Source organism: Ictidomys tridecemlineatus, chromosome 2, assembly GCF_052094955.1.
Source record: "Ictidomys tridecemlineatus isolate mIctTri1 chromosome 2, mIctTri1.hap1, whole genome shotgun sequence".
Classification (NCBI taxonomy): domain Eukaryota; kingdom Metazoa; phylum Chordata; class Mammalia; order Rodentia; family Sciuridae; genus Ictidomys; species Ictidomys tridecemlineatus.
Window position 1 is genome coordinate 208417285 of NC_135478.1, and position 18513 is coordinate 208435797.

Here is an 18513-nt window from a genome sequence, read left to right on the forward strand (position 1 = left end):
TGGCATGTTTATGTTCAAAGTTTTAATAGTCACAGTTGATATTATTTATGTATGGCTGATGAAAATGAATATTTTTAAAGCGAGAGAGAGAGAGAGAGAGAGAGAGAGAATGAATTTTTAATATTTATTTTTTAGTTTTCGGCGGACACAACATCTTTGTATGTGGTGCTGAGGATCAAACCCAGGCCGCACGCATGCCAGGCGAGCGTGCTACCGCTTGAGCCACATCCCCAGCCCAATGAATATTCTTCTAATGGGCAAAATTAGAGATTGAGGGTGATATGTCAGAGTTTTAACCTCAGAGCAGCCCACACAAACATTTTTTTCTGTATTTTGTTTGCAGGCACTGGTGGCCATGTGGGACTTTAAACTATAGATACATTCTGAGATACCCAATTACCAAAGGCCACACTTATCTATGCCACCTATTCAGGAAACACAGAAGAAAACAGAATAAAAGCAGGTCAGTTTCTGGTATTTTTCTCCTCATTGGAGGAGACCTTACCAAATCAACAGGCCATCCAGGAACTATTTCTCTGGCATCCAGACGGCCACTCAGGTGCACAGCTGTGCCAGCTTAAAAGCCTCACATCCCAAAGAGAAACCAACACCATCTAATGGTCTCACAGAGCTTCCAGAGTTCCCACAAAAGACATACCACCCACTTCTGAAAGGGGAGTACACCCAGGGAGGCTCAGCTTCTAACTCAGTTCTTCCCACTTCAAGATACATTTACCCAATAAAGGTCACAGTTTACCACAACAATGTTGCCTAGTAACATAGCTGACTTTCCCTTTTTATCCAGCCAGAGGGAATGAGTAGTAAGTTCATCCAAGTTGTCCTTACAGAATGATAAATGGTTTTTCTCTTCTTTGGCCACCTTCATATTGAAAGAAAAACCCAAAATATCAGAAATAGGAAATAACTTGGTTAGCTTCATTAAAAAAACCTAACAAAATCACATTTAATTGTTAAATAAAGGAGTATTTCTTTTAAAAGCTAGGAAATTCAATGAAGATGACCACAATTATATCTTAATTCAATAATGTAATAAAAGTTTCAGTCAATATAATAAAAAATGTAATATAAAAATGCAAATAAAACTGTCTTTACCTTTAAATGTTAACTGTTTATTATAGAATTATGTAGGAAAACTATTAGAATAAAAAAATAAGTTCATCAATGTTACTGAAAATAAGCTCAACATATGAAAATTAGTAATCGTCAAGCCAAAAGTCAGTTTGTTATTTTAATAGAAAAACTACCACTTCAAAGTGTCAAATGAAACTATAAGCCTAATTTCAAGTCAAGAAATACACTATGTTTATGGATAAAAGACAGTAAATATCCCTAACTTGTGCTGTAATTCAGTATGATACTAATCAAAAATCTTTACAGGGATTTTCATGGATCATAGTCAGTTGATCCTAAAATTCATAAGAAGGGCCAAGGATATCCTTAAAAAATTTGAAAAGTCAGGCAATTTGCCCTTCAGGTATCTGAGATACATATTAAACCATGGCAAATAAAATAGAAAGGAAAATGGAAAACAATACAGCACCCAGAAGACCCGTAAGTGTTCAGAAATCTGATATGTGACATCAGAAGAAATGCCCATCAGTGGGGAAGGAGTGACCTGGGAATCCTGAGACACAGGCCATCCTGTGTCTGTGTCAGAAAACTGCATCCTTGTTTCATACCATAGAGAAATAATTTCCAGGCTCATTAGAGACTTAAATATGGAAATAAAACTTTGAAAATTTTCACAGAAAAGTTTCCTTGGGATAATGAATGATTTTTTATATAAAATGCCAAAAGTAGAACTAATAAAGTAAAATGCCAATAAATGTTTTAGATAACAATTAATCAACAGAGTGAAAAGCAACTAAGGAATAGGAGAAAACCCATATAACAGATAAGGGGTTAAATCATCATCGTCATCTATCCCAGCTCCAGAAACTGTCTACTATCAATAACATCAGTAAACATAGTTTAAAATTATCAGTCACAGGTATTATGTTGGTTCCTAAAGACAGAATGGTGAATAAGAGGAAGTTCCTGTTCCCATAGAGCTCATAGTCAACTGTGGTTCTGACAAATAAACAAACTATTACAACAGAGTGGTAAGAGGGCTGGGCCATCAGGGAAATCTAAATAGGCCTGAAGGATAGGAGTTAGCCAGATGCCTCTGTCTGCAAATAAGACAAAATCTCCAGTCAAGCAAGATATACTATCTTCACATAACAAGAAACCCCAAGGAAGAGTGGCTCAACACTGCCAGCATAGGCACAAGTCCCAGCTGTCCTTCTGTTCTTCCACCCTTAGTGTGGGAACTGGCATCTGCCTAGCTCCCTTCACGGCTGCAAGATGGCTGGTGCTCAGCCCACAGTGGGAAGAACTTCCCACGGAACTATCTTATCAGGAAGAAAAACCTTTTCCAAAGCTCCCACACACTTTTCCATGTGCCTCATGGCCCAGAACTGGGTCACGTGCTCATGCTCAAAGCAATCAACCAAGGATGAAATCTTCCTGATAGCTGAAGACTGGGGCCTGAGCCCACCTTCTCCAAAGCATACAAGTATGCAGAGCGTGTGGATATGCAGAGTAGAGTAGATTTTGAACAACTGTTAAAAGACGGCAGTGGAGAGCTGCAGAGAAAAAAAAAGCCAGGAAAGAGATATTTCCCTTGCTTATGATACTGCGTTTGATGCTAACAAGATACACAAAAATAAGAGATCACTGTCCTTAAGCAACAGCATACACATATTCAGAATTGTAATAGAAAAAAATTACAAATAACTGAAGTTAATACACTGGGAACTAAATAACACAGTGCTAGGAAATCACAGAGCAACAGAGGTGGGTAACCCACAGGCAGTTCTGAAAAGAGAATTATGATGTGACAGAGAAGTTAATTTGTATTTAAAGGCACAAAAGTAAAAACTCAGGTCAGTTTACCTGTAAGAGACTCTGTGGCGAATGCTGAGGAGATGCATGTGCACAAACAGCGACCATCCTGACACCCACCATCCAGCAAGGTGCTCACAGCTCAACAGATAAGGAGTTAAATCATCATCGGCATCTATCCCATGCCGAGTAGCCAACTGTGTGCAGGAGCAATGCAGGCTGCCATATGAATACTATTTGACTTGAAGTTGCCTATAGTTTCTTAGCAGAAGACACCTATAACCCAAACTGTTCTGATGAAAACTCCTGTTTTCAATTAATAGAATGGACTGGAGCAATATGAGACAGAGTGTGGTTGATCATAAGGCTATGGAAGCATCCAGGCATGCTCACTGAAAACCAAAAGGAAGTACAATTCTAAAAGGCAATGAATCGTTTGCTGCCTAAGTATTTTGCCTATTGTTACTTATAAAGAATGTCACATGCATCTGAAGAAGTACTCTGGTGTATTTTAAACTCATTTGTCACTGCATTAAGAGAAACAAAGGGGTTGGGGTTGTGGCTCAGTGGTGGAGCGCTCGCCTGGCATGTGTAAGGCCCCGGGTTCAATCCTCAGCACCACATATAAATGGGTAAATAAAACAAAGGTTCTTTTTTAAAAAATTAAAATTAAAAAAAGAGAAAAACAGTACATCTTTAACTTATTAATCTCAAGAAAACTTGCACAGAACTTTAACTGCAATATCTTTCCTGGGTTTCTTTTCCAAGTCCCATGGAAAAGATGCAGGACAAAAAACTCAAGTCCACCAGAATTGTGGTCTCTGTGGCCTCCTAGAGCTGGCCATCCAGAATGACAGTTTTTGTGTATTAACACCTGAGACAGTTCAGGAGCGAATACTTCTATTGACTAAGAGTGGAGACTTCCTCCGTTCTCTGCTTTCCTTACACATGTGATAATGACACCCCCCAAAGCAACATCTCAAACCCTACTCACAATGATACCAAGTCTGAGTGAGGCAAACAGAATATCTACAAAGCTAAGCTATTAACATTTCCATCTCCAACATTATCACTTCCTGTAACAATCCATGCAAAGTTAGTTTCAAGGACTCTTTTCTGCTTTATTTTAGTTTGTTTCAAACAAGATTTTCATTGATGTGTGATAGTATCCTGTGCGCCACCTAGTCTCCATGGCACGCCTCACAACTTTGCTTACCCCATTGTTTTATTAAATAAAAAAACTGATTTTACTCCTAGGTACAAATGGTGTTTAGCACATCAACAGTGTGACTAGCCACTATACAAAGTAGGTAGCTAGTGCTGATACCTTGCAGAAGACTCCTATTTGACTGAACTCTTGTTGACAAGCAGGCTTAGTCACACAGAAATGGGGCAACAGAGACGCTCCCACCAACCCAAACAGAGACTAGGCTGAGTGCTGGTTGGCAATGTCATCCACTAAGGACTGGGTCAGCACAAAGTATCCCAGAGTCCATTTCATGGAATCATAACATTTTAGATACAAATGGCTAAGTCTGGAAAGAGTTTAGGAATGAATAAGTGGTAAGAACCTGAAATCTAGGCAAACAATAAAAAGACATTAATACCAGGGAAAACAAAAAGTTGTGCTGAAAAGAAAAAGTATCTATAAATTACATGACTCAGCTGTGAAAATGTCTAAAAATAATAATTTAAATGCTGAATACCATTCAAAATTTAATTACAACAGTGACAAGAGAGAAGGGCTAAGCTAGGCACATAGGGCAGTGCTTAAGATGGACTCATGAGAGGTCAAAGCTTATGGATATTTAATGGGTCAGTACCACCTGGCAGACAGTAATTACCTGTCAGATCATAAGAAAAATAAGGCCCAAAAGATAAGCTCATGCCTACCTGATATTAAAACCCATGTGCATTCATGTACACATTTCAAAAATAACCCCATTGTTTTATTAAGCAAAAAAAAAAACTGATTTTACTCCTAGGTACAAATGATGTTTAGCACATGAACAGTGTTGTCTTATTACGCGTGTGTATGTGTGTCTATGTAATAAAATCTGAGGATGAAGAAGTCTTAATACTTTCTTCTAAGTTACTTTTCTAATTATTTACAAATATTTGCTTTATTTAGAAATAGTTCTTTAAAATATGTTTAATGAATTAGATATGATTAAAAGTGAAGTTCCTAATTTATCAAGAATGCAATGCTACAGTGAACTATTTTCAATAACCAGCAACTAAGTAATCTGGCACTAGATGGCACTGTACTGGATAATTTTTTCCAAAAAACAAAAATTTTAACACAATGACATTCAAAATGATTTGTCAACTTAAAAGAATTATTTCAAGAGAAGGAAGTAAGATTAAATTATTCCTGTTTTTAAGTTTATTCATGGCTTTAAAAATAGATATGACTTAGTGAAAAAGAAAACCAATTAATCAAGTTAAATATTTTTAAATGAATTTATTACCTTATGTAACTTTCCTGATATTTTCTAAGCAGATTTGTATGTCTCTCTTGTTTCCATTTCAACAAATGAGCACATAAATGTATTTAAGTCCAAGTGTGACATCTAAATATCAGTTTGATTGGGGCTAACTACACTTTGCAGAATCCCTTTCATCTGTGGCACTGGTTAGAGTTGACCACAAGAGAAATTTCCTTGAGAGTGTAAGGAGGAACTGCAGCAGCAGACATCACTCTCTTTGTGGCTAGATATGGACAATGGCAGGTTCCAGCTTGTCCTCATATTCCTCAGCTCCATGTTCTTTCTGAATCTCCTGATGAGCCAGGTCTAGGACCCCTCACTTCTTGGTAGGAAACACCAATGTGACTCTCAAGAATTATCTCCTAATGAACCAAGACACATTTAGCAATCTATGATATTTCACTAAATAACTGAAGTTGTCCTTGTCTAGCAGCTTCAATACATTGATGCTATTCTGTTAATTATACGGGATTATATAAACTTTTTCATTTCACATATTATGTAACTTTTTTTTTTCAAGAATAAAGTACATCACAAGGCAGCCAGTGATCTATTTAAATATTTAGAGATATTTAAGTAAGTTGAGACCACAATGACTGAGCAAAATAGTGAGCTAAGGAAACGCAACTCCACCACTTCTTTATTATCAAATTTATCATGTAGTAGTTTTATTCATTTTGCCTGAAAATTTTCAAATGTTTACAGCCACTTGGTAGCCAAACTCCTGAACCTGAGAGCCAACTAAATGGCTCCTTAGTCATCATGATACTCCAGACTTAGGATAGGAACCTGGGGTAGGACAGGTGCATGTAACAGGCTCAAAAATTGTGTTTCATTGTAAGAACTGATGAGCTGGGCACAGTGGTGCATGCCTATAATCTCACAGCTCAGTAGTCTTAGGCAGAGGATCACAAGTTCAAAGCCAACCTCAGCAGCAGCTAGGCACTAAGCAACTCAGTGAGACCCAACCTTTAAATAAAATACAAAATAGGGCTGGGGATGTGGCTTAGTGGCAAGTGCCTGAGTTCAATACCCAGTATGTTATCCTCTTATCAGTATGAGGCTGATTTAACTCCCCAACATCTGAGTTACCACAAAGCTATACAAATTAAATCAAAGAAAACAGGAAATGTAATTTCTAGTCCATTTTGCAGGTAACAAGATAAACTTCTGTGCCCTGTTGTTTTAGACATTTGCCTCTGGCAATGTGGTCTAGCGTCATATAATCCGAGTGACTGCTTCCAGAGATGACTCCCCAAACCTTGTCCCCTGAGTCCATAGGACAGCATTCTGTTTATCTACATATGTGGTCACTATTTACAGAGGAGTCAGGTACTGGAGTGTCTGTACCTTTAGGCCTCCAGCACCCCTCTGACATTAATAAAACTGTACCAATTCTGATATTTAGATGAGCTAGAGATGAAACTTTGCCAGGTTGAGAGAAAATGAAAACCTTTTTTGAGGTTATACATCTAGCACACATCAACTCCAAGAACTGAATCTGGGTCGGGTCTGACTGTAGAACCTAATTCTCAGCTATCAAATGATGGTCCATTTTCTCCTATTAGATCAGACAATTTAAAAATAAGGTCTGTAACCATTTCCTCTTTGTTCCTCCCCAAGCATGTAATATGCTTGCATTTAGTACATGTCAGCACTTCTGTTGACTAAACATATTCTGTGTTAGAAAGTTAAATGAAGAGCAATCTCCTTTTAAATAATAATTACTTGATGGGTACATTGGTACACATGGATAATCCCAGCTACTCAGGAGACTGAGGCAGGAGTATCCCAAGTTTGAGGCCAGTATGGACAGCTTAGCAAGACCCTATCTCCAAATACAACAGGGTTGGGGATGAAGCTCAGTGGGTCCACAGGGCAACATTCAGTGGTAGAGCACCTCTGAGTTCAATCCCCAGTTTAATAATATTCACTATTATTATTTAAATTGGAGCAGGAATAATAATAATCATTATTTTTATTATTATTCCTGCTCCAATTTAAACTAGTTTTTCATAAAACTCAATAATGGTATAGACTATTAAGATGAAAACCAGTAACAGAGTCATGCAATCCCTATATCTCAAATTTCTCCCAGCTTTTAAGATTCAACTCCACTATAGAACAAGCACTAACAGTATCAACCTGCACATGCTGTACTCTGTGAACTGTATCAACTCCAAGACCCACTGAAGTCAAGTGGGTCAACCCCAGCTGTGCACTAGGGACAGAAGGCTGTGTAAAAACGGACCACCTTTCTGCCCAGTCCCCTAGAGATGATTTTACACTTGGGTTTTGTCACCCAGTCTTAATTAAATTCACAGGAATGTTCTCCAAAGAAGACATCACATTCTGCTTTCTCTAGTCTGCTACTAAGAATCCCTTGCAGTAAAAAAAGAGGCCGAGAATTTAGTCAGAGTTGACTACAACACAAATCCTATCCATTTGAACTATCACTACTATCTTTATCACTCAATGATCACTGTAGGTTTGAATTATTAAAATGACTCTCTCGACCCTCCTTGACCTCCCCCCTTCTGGCCACCAACTCCTACAAGTCCATGCTGCTGGTGAAGCCATTCCACCTCTAAAGCTCCACTCTCTCTCTCTGAAGCAGAGAGAAATCCTATTCCCTGGGGACCCCAGATCTTTCAGGTCAAAAGCTTTCTCCTCAGTTGCTGGACCCATCCCTAAGCAACTCGGGCTTCTCTCTTCCAGAATCTTCCCTGAGCATGATCTCAGTCTCACCCAGTTCTGTTTAGCATGGATTCTCATTCCTGCTGAAAGTGAATTTTCTCTACCACTCTGCCCAGAATCACCCACTCACCTGACTCATCAACAATCACATGCACTGCATACTTTAAAAATATCCTTTGCTATATCTTGAGCATTTTATTCCTTTATATTTGAATAAAACAACAGTGCATGAACATTCGAGTACAGTTTAAGTCCCTTGGCATGAGGCAGGCAAATGCTCTCTTTTATCTGACTTTCAAGATGAGAAATTTTTTTTAACCAGACGTTAATTAGTTGTTTTTAAATTAATGCAGAATGAACAAGAGAACAGCCTCAAGTCAGAGGAGGTCTGTACCAGCTACCCACCTGGAAACTGAAACCTGAGTATGAACCACAGTGGGGGTTGTAAAATTTTTAATCCTATTAACCTTCAAGGAAAAATGAAAAAGAAAGTGGAGAGAAAGCACTATCTATCCTCCCTGTTTGGTATTATTGCCTAAAGGGAGATTTCAGGATGGTTTACAGTCCCTCTGATTTACTGTTCTTTGTTTTTATCACTACAGTAGAATGTGATCTGATCCACTCTGATGATCCCAGAGAATCACTTGTCCTTTTCCAAAGCATCCCCTGCAAGACTGAACCTGACTTCTGGTTCTCTTCTTTCTTTAAACTCATTCCAAGAAAGGGCTTCTGAGAATACCTTTCTAAAGTCAACACAGACTTCAGATGCTGGGTCTCTCTAACATATGGTCATAAAATGAAGGCAAAACTCACCATCACCAGAGCTCTCATAGCTTTCAGAGCAATGCACTGAACCAAGATGCAGATAAACTCCGTCTTCATGCCACAACAAAGGCCTCCCTCATACCTCCAAGAAGGTCCTGAGTTCTGGAAATAACCGTTCTGTAAATGACTTTGATTACTTCTCAGGATCATCTATTCAAATAACCTTGATATATCACAGTCATTGCTTAGATCTTCAAACAAAAGTGTTTTTTCACTGGCACAGTATAGAGGAGAGGACTCAAGAATTCAGAGAAACATTTGTAGATTAAAAACAACAATAGAAAGACAAAAATGAATGGTCATATATTTTTCACTTTTAGAGTTTCTTCTTTCTATTTGTGATTATTTAAATAGACTCTTACTCAAGAAAGCATTTTCCTTCAGAAATCTATCCTATAAATCTACCAGTTTAGTTCTATGAACTATCCCCAGATCAATACCAAGTTGGAAAAATACACCAGACAACATTAAACAAATAACTATGAACTGAATTAATTAACAAACGTAACTTTCCACTTTGGGCACATGTTTAATTCTGTTCTTAAAAGTTAAATACTGAATAAAAATCATCTGATGTCATGAAGAGCCTTGTACATTTGTTGAGCACTAGGAAAATCTTAAGAAGCACAATTTCATTAAATTGAAAGTCAATTTAAAGTCAAGACTCCTTTAAAGTCATAATTAGACATAAGACTACTTGGAAAACTGAAAGGTCATAAAAAGAATGCTGTGTCTAGTGTCAGAAAGTCCAGGATTCAAATCCTGGCTCCGTTATTTCCCAGCTGTGAGAGCCCACACAAGCTATACTTGAGCTTTCTGAAAGGCAGTTTACTCAGCTATGAAATGATAATAATAATATCACCTCAGAGAACTGTTGTGAAGATCCAATGCATCAAAATATTTGCAACCAATGTAGCTTTTGATATACCGTAAATGGGACATATGTAAACATACAAATTCCCTTCTCCCAACTCCTCTTTATGGTTGTGGAACAGTTGTGTTCTTGGGGAAAACAAAACAAAACTGTGTTTAAATATCTTAAGAATACTGAAAAGAGCCAGATGTGGTGACATAATCCCAGAGACTCAAGAGGCTGAGGCAGGAGGATCTCAAATTCAAGGCTAGCCTCAGCAATCTAGCAAAACCCTGTGTCAAAATAAAAAACAAAGAACTGGGGATTTAACTCAGTGGTAAAGCACCCTGAATTTGACCCCCAGTCGGGCATTAAAAAAAACTGAGAAATTCTGATATATGATAAACACATGAACCTGAAAACACTATGCCAAGTGAAATAAGCCAGTCCCCAAAGGACCATTATTGCATGATTCCTGTTAAGATAGCATAAGAAGTCCCTAAAGTGGCCAAACAGAAACATAAAGTGCAGTGTGCCATGTGGGGGCCGCAGGGCAGGCGATGAAGAGCTGCTAAACAGGTAGAGCTGCAGCTGGGAAAGTGAGAAAGTTCTGGATGTGGATGGTAGTGATGGACACACAAACACCAGGATGTATTAATGCCACAGAACTATATCATTAAAAATGGTTAAGATGGTAAATATTATGTACAGTTTACCACACAGAGAAACAAAATACAGTGCTGTGTATTTAAAAGAATTATTTGTAAGCAATCATATTGCAGTTTACCTGTTCCAGCCCTCAGGCCAGAGAGGGATCTATGGGAGAAAAACGAGAGAATTCTACTGCTCAGGCCCTATCTCAGCCAGGCCCTCCTTGCTGGGAAGTAATCCATTACCTTCCCCTAGTCAACTCTCTGTCCCTACAATGGCTGTCCCAAGCATTTTTTCAAACCCTCTAAACAACCCATCTTACCTCCTCTTGCCAATGACCCTGCTGATAACATACAGGTGATTCTCCCTCAACTCTCTGTAGAGCCACTTCAAACCTAACTATTCACAAAAATCAACAAGCCCATTTCTAAGCCTCTGAAGAGAAGTTCACACATTTACTTCCCTTATATTTTTGGACTCATCCTCTTCTCACCACCCTTGGGAACACGCTTTTCCTTTGGTCTATGATTTTTTCTTCTTCTATTACTACTGTTCACACCACCTTATGCTAAAATAAAGACCTTTCTTCATCTGTAATCATCTGTAATTGACTTCCTATTTCAAATTGCTTAAAAAAAAAAAAAAGTCATGCACACTCATTGTCTCTATTCATTAACATCCACTGCACTCAGCCTTTGGAATGAAGTTCCTGATGCCACAACTTTTCTAGCCTCTGACCCTGGTCTCATTTTTACCTTTCATCCCATCTTGACCCCCTGGTAGCATCCTGTATTACAGATGACCACCCCCTCCCCTCGCCTTTTACTGTTCTTGGGTGGTTCTTTTCCTGTGTGCTTTTTTTATGTCGACGTGTCCCCAAGTCCTCTGTGTGGCACTCTCTCACCTTGCTCAGTGAGCTCTCCATGGGTAAACTCACCCATTCACACCGTGTGACTCCACACTAGTCATCTCCATTTAGGACTTGACTCACACGCCAATCTTCCCAGCCCTCCCCAAGATGAATGAACTGCAAACTTCCTCAATGCTGACCACATGGCACTGCTCATATTTGTTTCTTGCTCCAAACCCATCACTAAAACCTACCCTATTAAGCACACCATGATCAGAACTCTGCCTTACTCTGCTTTCAGCCAGGTCCAGATATTTCCTTTATGGCTGGTGCAGTCTTCTCTAGCTGCAGGTCTCCAAGCCTCAATGCTGAGTGACTGCACTCAGAGGGACAGCATGAGTATCCACTATGAGGCTTGGGAACATCACTCACTGGTTCATGTTTATTAGATGTGGGGATGCACTGTCAAGGATGGCTCAGCCTTTCCTTCTAAGGAGCTACAAGTAGGTATTAGAAACATGTTGTAGACGTCTATTGACAGAGAGTCCCAGGATATTCTAGAGACAGAGAGGCATGAAAGAGGACAATTTACCCTGCAAGGGTATGGCACTGGGAATGGAAGAGGCAAGGCTAATGATGCACCAAAGAAAATGTACAGGAAAGAGGTAGTGATAAGATGATAGGAGATGAGAAAAGGAAAATATATGAACCAAATTAAAGTTTTTGTCCACTGCTCAAGTCCAAGTAATAAAAGTCATGATAAGAGAATCTTTGCAAGTATATTCAGATCTCTAGAAATAAACAACATAGCCATTTCACACTCCCTTTTTATTTCCTGTCCCACTCTTACTCACAAACATGAAGGAAAAGCTTAATACCTACATAATGAAAACTAAGAACCTACCTGGCATTACTGCCAGTTGGCACCAGCACCCCTCTTTTCGCACCCCGCCTTGCTGCGGCTAACTGTGCTACTCCCCAGCCTCCCTCCTTCTGCTATTCCTTTGCCACCCAACCCTTTTCATCTCCTCCCATGCTTACCGCCCAAGCACTCTGCAGCTAGACATCATCTGAGGCTGTCCTACTTATTCAAAGATGATCTGACTGAGAACAAGCCTATTTTTTTTGTGTGTGCTAAAAGGAACTTATCAACAAAAGTTCTTTGATGGCAGCATAAAGATTACTCTTTAATTTGGAACCATAGTAATTATTGCAATTGTGGTTTCGTTTCTCTAAGTCTTTAGTAGAGCCAAAGGGTTTTTTTTCTTAAAAGAAAAATAACTCTATGGGAAAAAATAAAATGAAATCATCATCACCACACCATGTAGTGAAGAAAACTCAATTTAATTTCTGAGTTTTTCAGTGTTTTATTATACAATTTCCTAGTCCATTTAATCTCAAATCCTTATAGAAACCTCAAGATATGTTCATGTCACATAAGAAAACTTTTAAAATATTTTCATATTTTTGCTCTATCTTATTTTACTAATTTGAAAACTCATTATACATACATGAATAGGTATATAACATAAAATATTTCAATTTAGTATTTACATTTGTCATTACCATTTTAATAATATTTAATATGTACTCATTGCAAGTTCAGTTAGCAAACCATGAATAAGAGAGTCACGCTTGAAGGCAGGAGGTAAAGACAAGGAAAAATAGGTGAGGTGGAACCTTATGATTTTAAACTCACACTGACTGGGGAAAAGGAGTGAAGGGGAGGGGGAGCCCAGGATAAATAAAAACAGTATCTGAGTGGTTAAAAAAAAAAAAAAAAAAGAAAATACTAGATTTCACTTACAGTTAAAAGATTCCCTGAAAACACAAGTGAGGCAAAAATCCTCCTCCATTCCTCTCCATCCAAGAACTGAGCAGAAGTAGCATTCCTGGGATGCTTGGTGATGCTAAAAAGAGGTAAGAAGATGTAAGATCTCAAAATCCAAGAGATGAATGGCATGCCAGCCACTCATCCTCCCACCTCAAGCACTTTTTAAAAAGTTAATCATCGAATTAAATGTTATAATCCAATTTCCAAAATTGTTCTACTCCACTTAAACTGCTGTCACCTATAATAATCTTGCAGGCAAATGCGTTCATTTCATACATCATTCTCTTCAGATTCTGCAACATCTGATGCTCTGATCATTCCATTTTTTTTCATTCCTGCCAGGAACACAGCTGGCTCTTCCTTCTCTCTACCTTTACAGATCTGGTTCCCTCTCTAATCGTATTCCAAGCCATGCTTCCACCCAAGGCCTGGTCCTTGATAGTCTGCTCTCTCTACATTCCAAGCTCTGGAAAAACTGAATCATCATTGCTGGAGTGGCAAGAAGAGCCTCTTTGGTTAGTCATTTCAGGGTTGTGCATTTTCAACTCCTTAGGAGCTTCCCTGGAATGTCTAAGACCAAACAAGTACCCTTATCCCCTCAAAACTGGTCCATCTTACCACAAACTGTACTGATCATTCTGCAGATCCTCTTCACCCTCTTCCTGCCCCTCGTCCTTGTGCTGTATGCCCTGGTCTCTGTGTCCTACCTCTCCCCTCTCACTACACCCAACTACATCCATCATCAATTGACTGACTTCCTCCCTGGAATCTACCTCCTATTTCTTCCCTTCTTCAACTCATATTTGACCTTGCTACCAGATTCATCTTCCTCTAGGTACCCTTTCAACATCATACCATCACCCCTCTTCTAAAATAATACAGTATGGTGGTTTAAAATCTATTCCCAGATTCTTCAACACTCCCCTTTGCAAAAGGTAAAACCTAGCTTCCCTCCTCTTGACTGTGAGCTGAATATATACCTTATCTGAGGGAAAGGCTAGGTCAAAGAGGGCATGGGAGCTGCCTGGTTTCCTTGCACTGATCGATTTGGGGAGCAAAGCTACCATATCATAAGAATACTCACAGAGTGAAGTAAGGGACTAAGGCCTCCCACCATGGTCCTGCACCAACCTGCCAAACATGTGAGGCACCATCTTGTAAGTGCTTCCTGAAGCCCCCACCAAGCCTTCAGAAGACTGCATCCTGGCTAACATTTTGACTTCATCATCAGATAAGACCAAGTCTTTAAGACCCTGTCAACCTGCTCCCATATTTCTGACCCATAAGAACTGTTAAGAGATGATAAATGCTTACTGGTGTTTTAAAGCACTAAATTTGGGGGTAATTTGTTACATGTCAGGGGATGACTAGTTCAGAATGCTCTCTGCTGCCAAGTACATCCAACCCACACTCTTCCGTTGGGCCCACACATTTATCCACTAACTGCGCTTACTTTATCCTTGAATACAAACACGACTTCAGTCCAGGCCAGTTATTTCACTGACCTCAACTAAAATGACATGACTTGCCTTCTTGATCCTTTCTGCTAACCCAGAGCCAGCATTTCCTTCTAGGCTCAATTCAAAGTCTACTTACCAGAGAATTTTTAGTGTTTTAAGTGTATATAAATAATCACACATATAATATATAAAATTACATTGCATCATTTAAGGTAAAAGTATGACTTCCATGGTTTTGGTTGTTGTTGTTTTTAGTTGTTTGGCTTTTTAAATTTTTTTCTAGTTACATGGCGCTGAGGATTGAACCCAGTGCCTCACACATGGCTAGGCAAGTGCTATACTACTGAGCCCCAGCCCCAGCCTCAGTTACCTTTATATTTCCCATATTAATGGACACACAGAAAATTTTAATTAACTTTTATGTTTCTTTAAACAAAACTTTGAAGATCTTGTGACTTTAAAACCATGTCATATAGTTTAGAGAAGAATACGGCAGCATATATTACCCCAAACCCACATGGCCTATGAGTAAGCAAGTATATTCCCTATAATATCATTTGGAAGAGAGAAAATTAAAAGCCACAGAAAGATAACAGAGGAAAACTTCAATCAAATTAGGGCACAATAAACTGCCATGGATTTATTTTTTAAAATGAAATAGGTCAACGAGTAGTAACCTGTTAAGATATCCATGGTTAAATGGAAAAAAAAATGCAAGTTGCACAAAGAAAATGAAATATTTAAGAAAAAATTTAGGACTGAGGATGTGGCTCAGTAGTAGATCACTTGCCTGGCATAGGTAGGGTCCTGTATTTGCTCCCCAGCAACAGAAAACAAACAAATAAATATTAATTTAAAAGAAATGTGGAAAACTTTAAAACACAAATGAAGTCTTGAACAAATAAATGACTTAGTTTGGACAGAATAAATTCATGTTATAAAAATGTGAGTCCACCGTAAGTTAATTTGTTAATTGAATGCAATCCCCATATATACACCAACAATTTTGTAATGAAGTAGATAATTAATACTGAACCTCATATTGAAAAATAAATGAGCAATAACAGCCAAAAAAACGCTGAAGTGCTAGAGGAGCAGGCTTAGTCCTTCCAAACATTGTATTATACTACAAAGCCTTGGTAATGGAAAGCATGGTCCTGACAGAGGAACCAATGGATTAATACAGAAAGGTCGATAAAACAAACCCATGTAGAAATGGAGCTTTAGGACTGTGCATGACAAAGGGCAACATCTAAAATCATTGGTACAAAAAACTGACTCAATAAACTGTTAAAAAGATTGTCTAGCCATTTGCAAATAGATAAAATTAGATTCACATCTCTAACCATACATCACAATATAACTCCAATGAAACAAGGACCTAAACATAAAATAATAAAACCATATTAGTACTAATAGGAAAAAATGGTAAGTTCCTCTTTAAGCTCAATGTAAGGAAAGGCCTGAAACTATGACTTCAAACTAGAAAAAACATTCGACCGATCAGTTGATTAAACATTTTTTAAAAATTCTTTGTATGACAAAAACAAAACAAAACAAAAAAAGATAAAAATGGCAAAAAATATTTGCAGCACATCACAAATAAAGGACTACAATCCATAATATATAAAGAAGTCTCAAAATAAAGACTACCCCAAAAGAAAAAATGTTATTTCACACACATATGTAACATGTATACACATACACATTTAAACACAGGAAAACACGTTCAATTTCACTCATAATAAAAGAAATGTGGGATGGGGGTGTGACTTGGTGGTAGAGTGCTTGCCTAGCATGTGTAAGGCACTGGGTTCGATTCTCAGCACCACATACAAGCAATTAAATAAATAAATAAAAGGTTCATCAATAACTAATAAAAATACTTTTAACAAAAAAAAGAAATGCAATCAAAACTATACTGAGATGCTATTTCTCAACTATTAAGATTGGCAAAATTTGTCAGTATAAAAAATTGCTCTTGTGTAGAACTAAAAAAACATATTTATCTTTTAAAAAAACTGCTCTTACCAGGCGTGCTGATGCATGCCTGTAATCCTAGAGGCTCAGGAGGTTGCAACAGGAGGATCATGAGTTCAAATCTAGTTTCAGCAATTTAATGAGGCCCTAAGCAACTTAGTGAGACCCTGTCTCAAAATATTAAAAAGGCTGAAGATGTGGCTCAGAGGTTAAGCACACCTGGGTTCAATTCCCGGTACCAGAAACAAAAAAAAAAAAAATATATATATATATAGTTCTTGGTCAGGCTATGGAAAAACAGCTCTCTCACACAAAGCTTGAAAACATGGTCGTTCTAAAGCTGAGGAGGGAAAAGAACACCACAAGCAGCATGCTCCAGAAAAGGAAAGAGATGCTCAAAGACTGACAAGGATGTGTGGAAGAGACACAGAAGCCAGCCAATGTGGGACAATTTGAGCATCGAAAGATAACTTATTAGAAGGCTGGGGTTGTAGCTCAGTGGTAGACTGCTTGCCTATCAAGTGTGAGGCACTGGGTTTGATCTTCAGCACCACATATAAATAAATAAAATAAAGTATTGTATCCATCTACAACTAAAAGTGTTTTTAAAAACAATAATACAGAAAGTGAGTCTACACTGACATAAATATACAAATCAGAGATAAGAGTAAGTTCTTCTTTGGAGAAGAAATCCAACTAATAATGAAGGAACGATGCAAATTCTAAAATCATGACTAGGTGACCCATCATAAGAATAACCAATTCAGGCAAGGGGCATCAATGGATTCTATCTAAGGACTAGGCATCGAAATTCAAAGAGGAAAAGGATAGTAATAAAACCTAACTCTTTCACTTCATAATAGTTATTAGTTGGAAAGCGGAGAGGAGCAACTTTTCTGAGACAACACTAGAGAAACCTGGCCTTAGCCAAAGGACCAGAGTTAACATCAGGACTGGGCCCAAAGACATCATGTGCCTCCAAATCAATGCACTGAGAACACCATGTTCCTCCTGCAGCATTTCTACCCAAAGTGCAAAACCTGAATCCAGCCATGAGGAAACATCAAACAAACCAAAAGTGAAGGACATTCTACATGATGATTGGCTAGTACTCTTCAAAAATGCCAATGCCAAGAAATAGGAAAAATCGTTCAGATGAAAGGAGACTATATATAATGTATGCTCTGAGAAATTTTTCAAACAGGACACTTTAGGGATAATTGAATCTGAATAAGGTCTGTAGTTAGATATTATTATTGTATCAGTGTTAATTTTTGAAACAGAGGAAGGGAGTAATAAAATGGGTATATATGCCTTTTTTTTTTTTTGGTGGTGGTGGCATTGGTACTGGGGACTGGACCCAGAGGCACTCCACAACCAAGACACATCCCCAGCCCTTTTTTAAAAAAGTATTATTTTATTTCAAGACAGGGTCTTGCTAAGTTGTTGAGGCTGTCCTTGAACTTGGAATCCTGTATGTGTCTCCCAGGAGTTGCTGATATTACAGGCATGTGCCACCACACCTGGCTCAGTAGCTATTCTCCTCCAATTATTTTTTTATTGCTGCTTTATAGCTGTACACAACGGTGGGATTCATCATTATATATTTGTACATGCACACAATATAATAATTTGGCCAATATCACTCTCCAGTATTTTCCCTTTCCTCCCCTCCTCCCTCCTCTGTTCCCTCTCCCCTACTCTATTTATCTCTATTTGACTTTCATGAGATTCTAACTCAACATATTTCTTTTCCTTTTTCCTCTCCAGCTTCCACATGATAGAAAATATATGAACCCTCACTTTGTGAATTTGGCTTATTTCACAATATTCTCAAGTTCCATCTGTTTTTCTGCAAATGATAACTTCATTCTTCTTTATGGCTGAATAAAACTCCACTGTGGATGTATGCCACATTTTCTTTATCCATTCATCCACATGGACACCTAGGCTGGTTCCATAGTTGG

The 18513-nt window shown here is 38.3% G+C and overlaps 1 protein-coding gene across 6 annotated transcripts in view; it reads right to left on the reverse strand.

The window, feature by feature from the left end:
* The window catches only part of LOC110598732 (uncharacterized), a 206102-nt gene that overhangs the window by 166598 nt on the left and 20991 nt on the right, over positions 1-18513 (reverse strand). For 4 of the 6 annotated variants that reach the window (XR_013435364.1, XM_078040564.1, XM_078040562.1 and 1 more), the window contains exon 2: positions 13080-13182. The exons of the other annotated variants lie outside the window; for them this stretch is intronic. Coding sequence is in view for 3 of the 4 variants with exons in the window: in XM_078040562.1 (XP_077896688.1) it covers positions 13080-13182 (103 nt within the window). In the remaining variant the exon portion in view is untranslated. The remainder of the gene's footprint in view (positions 1-13079; positions 13183-18513) is intronic. 6 annotated transcript variants of the gene reach the window in all.